At 35.8% G+C, this 1994-nt stretch overlaps 1 protein-coding gene across 1 annotated transcript in view; it reads right to left on the bottom strand.

The window, feature by feature from the left end:
• Positions 1-520: 520 nt before the first annotated feature.
• fah (fumarylacetoacetate hydrolase (fumarylacetoacetase)) overlaps positions 521-1994 on the bottom strand; it is an 18129-nt gene continuing 16655 nt past the window's right edge. Inside the window, exons 10-11 of the mRNA XM_015392786.1 lie at positions 1140-1258; positions 521-904 (exon numbers count right to left, since the gene is read on the bottom strand). Of these exons, the coding sequence (XP_015248272.1) occupies positions 1214-1258 (45 nt within the window). The 3' untranslated portion in view covers positions 521-904; positions 1140-1213. The remainder of the gene's footprint in view (positions 905-1139; positions 1259-1994) is intronic.

Below are 1994 nucleotides of genomic sequence, written 5' to 3' on the forward strand. Positions count from 1 at the left end.
TGCCACAAGCTCATCCAGGAGGATCATGTCCTTCACAGCCATGACGTGATGCAATGAGATGGTTTTCCTAGATAGAAACCTTTAACCAATCTGATTCTCTCTGTAAAGTGTCTTGAGTTGACTTGTGTTGTGAATTGGCGCTGTATAATAAACAGAGATGGCACTGAGCTTCTGGTAATCTTCTAAACTACCTTCATTTAATCTGTCCTGTGCTTGTGGATCTGATTGACCTCATCCTAAAATAGGTCCAGACTGCAGTGAGGAGATGTACAGAAAGGATCATCTAGGATACCATTTGTTCTATCCAGAACTTCTACAGGTTTATGGATAAGAAAAAAGCATGTTTGCAAACCCCACTTATCCTTTAGTTTGATGCTACAGAGTTCTTTTAGCAACAATCAACCAACAGAGGGAGACAGTTTGTTCTGATCAACCTAATGAACACTTAACAACCATTGTACCAGAAATAAGACCTTGTTTATTTGAATAAATTTAATCTTTATTTAGCGGAAACATGAATACATAAATGTTTGCAAGAATAATATTCAATTTCCTGTTGTTTTTTTAAAATATATTTTTATAGTAAAGTTTCTTTGTTGTGAGGAAACTCATATTCTCTGATAAATTAACCAACTTGGTGATTATCCATCAATTGATTATAAACTATTTTTCATAAGCATCATGAACCTGTAAGGTAGCAGCAGCATGGGATGGGTTAAAAGTGCTGATATCTTGAAGGATGAAAGGAAAGCCAGAATACACAACAAATACTGCTGCTTTCTGTCACGTGTTTCTTTATTTGTTCCAGAAAATGATAACAGAATGTTTCAATGACTGAGGGCCGGGAGGATGGTTCCTCTGCAGAGTCCAAAACCCACTCTGTATCCGTCTCCTTGGCAGTGGCCTGAGGAGAAGATGTAATAAGACATTAGTACAACATATCTTTACTTTATCTCATCATCATTAAACATCATGCTCAATTGATTAGAATACTGTTTAAAAGTTTCTCTATTTTCAACTTGTGTAGTACCGTTAATGTATGTACACACATATTTAGTCGGGAGAAGATCAGCTCTGTTAACTTCTACATTTACTTCATCTGAAGGGTATATTTTTTCTTTTACACCAGAATATCAAACCTTTGATAATTTGCTTCATCTCCATCCTTTAAGAATGTTCTAGTTTTTCCTTCTTCAACATCAATGGTATTTGATCATCTCCAGGACAGCTCCAGCATGGAACCAAAACTATTTGGATTCTGTCAAAATGAAAGAGATTTTGATTTTTCTGTGCATGATCATAGAATGCTTGTGGTCAGAAAATGTAGATTTATCTTATTTCATATACTGCTTTATGCTATTTACTGACTATAAAGTTTTCACTCAGCTTGTTTCACCTGCAAGGCCACACAATGCCTGAGTGAGGGGGTTTGTAGACCAGACATACTTCTTCCCATAAAAAGCCAGATTCTTTCTCAAAGTTTATTCTTAACATGTTACTGTTTAACCAAAGTGTCTCTAATTAGTTTTGACTCTGACAGCTTTCCATGATTGTTAGTAAGGAGGAATGAACGCTGCGCAGATCAGAACAGGGCTGATTACCGTGCAGTAAGGGCCGTATGATGAACTGTTCTCTCTTTGCAAAGATAAAATAAAGTGCCGACTGAGTGAAATCCATCGATCTCTGTTTATTTAACTGGAGTAAATAGTTGGATACTTTTTTTCCCACTACAATGCTCTGCTGATATTGGACTTTATTGAGGTTTTAATGGTCATAACTATCCTCCTTAGGTCATTTTAAAAGTAAACAATTGGCTTTATAGGAGAGTTACCTCCATTCGAGTTTTGTATCATTGGCTGGTGGGTTCTGACCGAAACTGAACTTTTACAACATCAATTTCCCTTTAATAAAATATGTAATAAGTACTGTCTGAAAAAAAACAAACTGCCATGATAATATTCCAAAAAAAGTTAAAATCAATCCATTGGACTTTG

Source organism: Cyprinodon variegatus, unplaced genomic scaffold (assembly GCF_000732505.1).
Source record: "Cyprinodon variegatus isolate N-32 unplaced genomic scaffold, C_variegatus-1.0 Scaffold606, whole genome shotgun sequence".
Classification (NCBI taxonomy): Eukaryota; Metazoa; Chordata; class Actinopteri; order Cyprinodontiformes; family Cyprinodontidae; genus Cyprinodon; species Cyprinodon variegatus.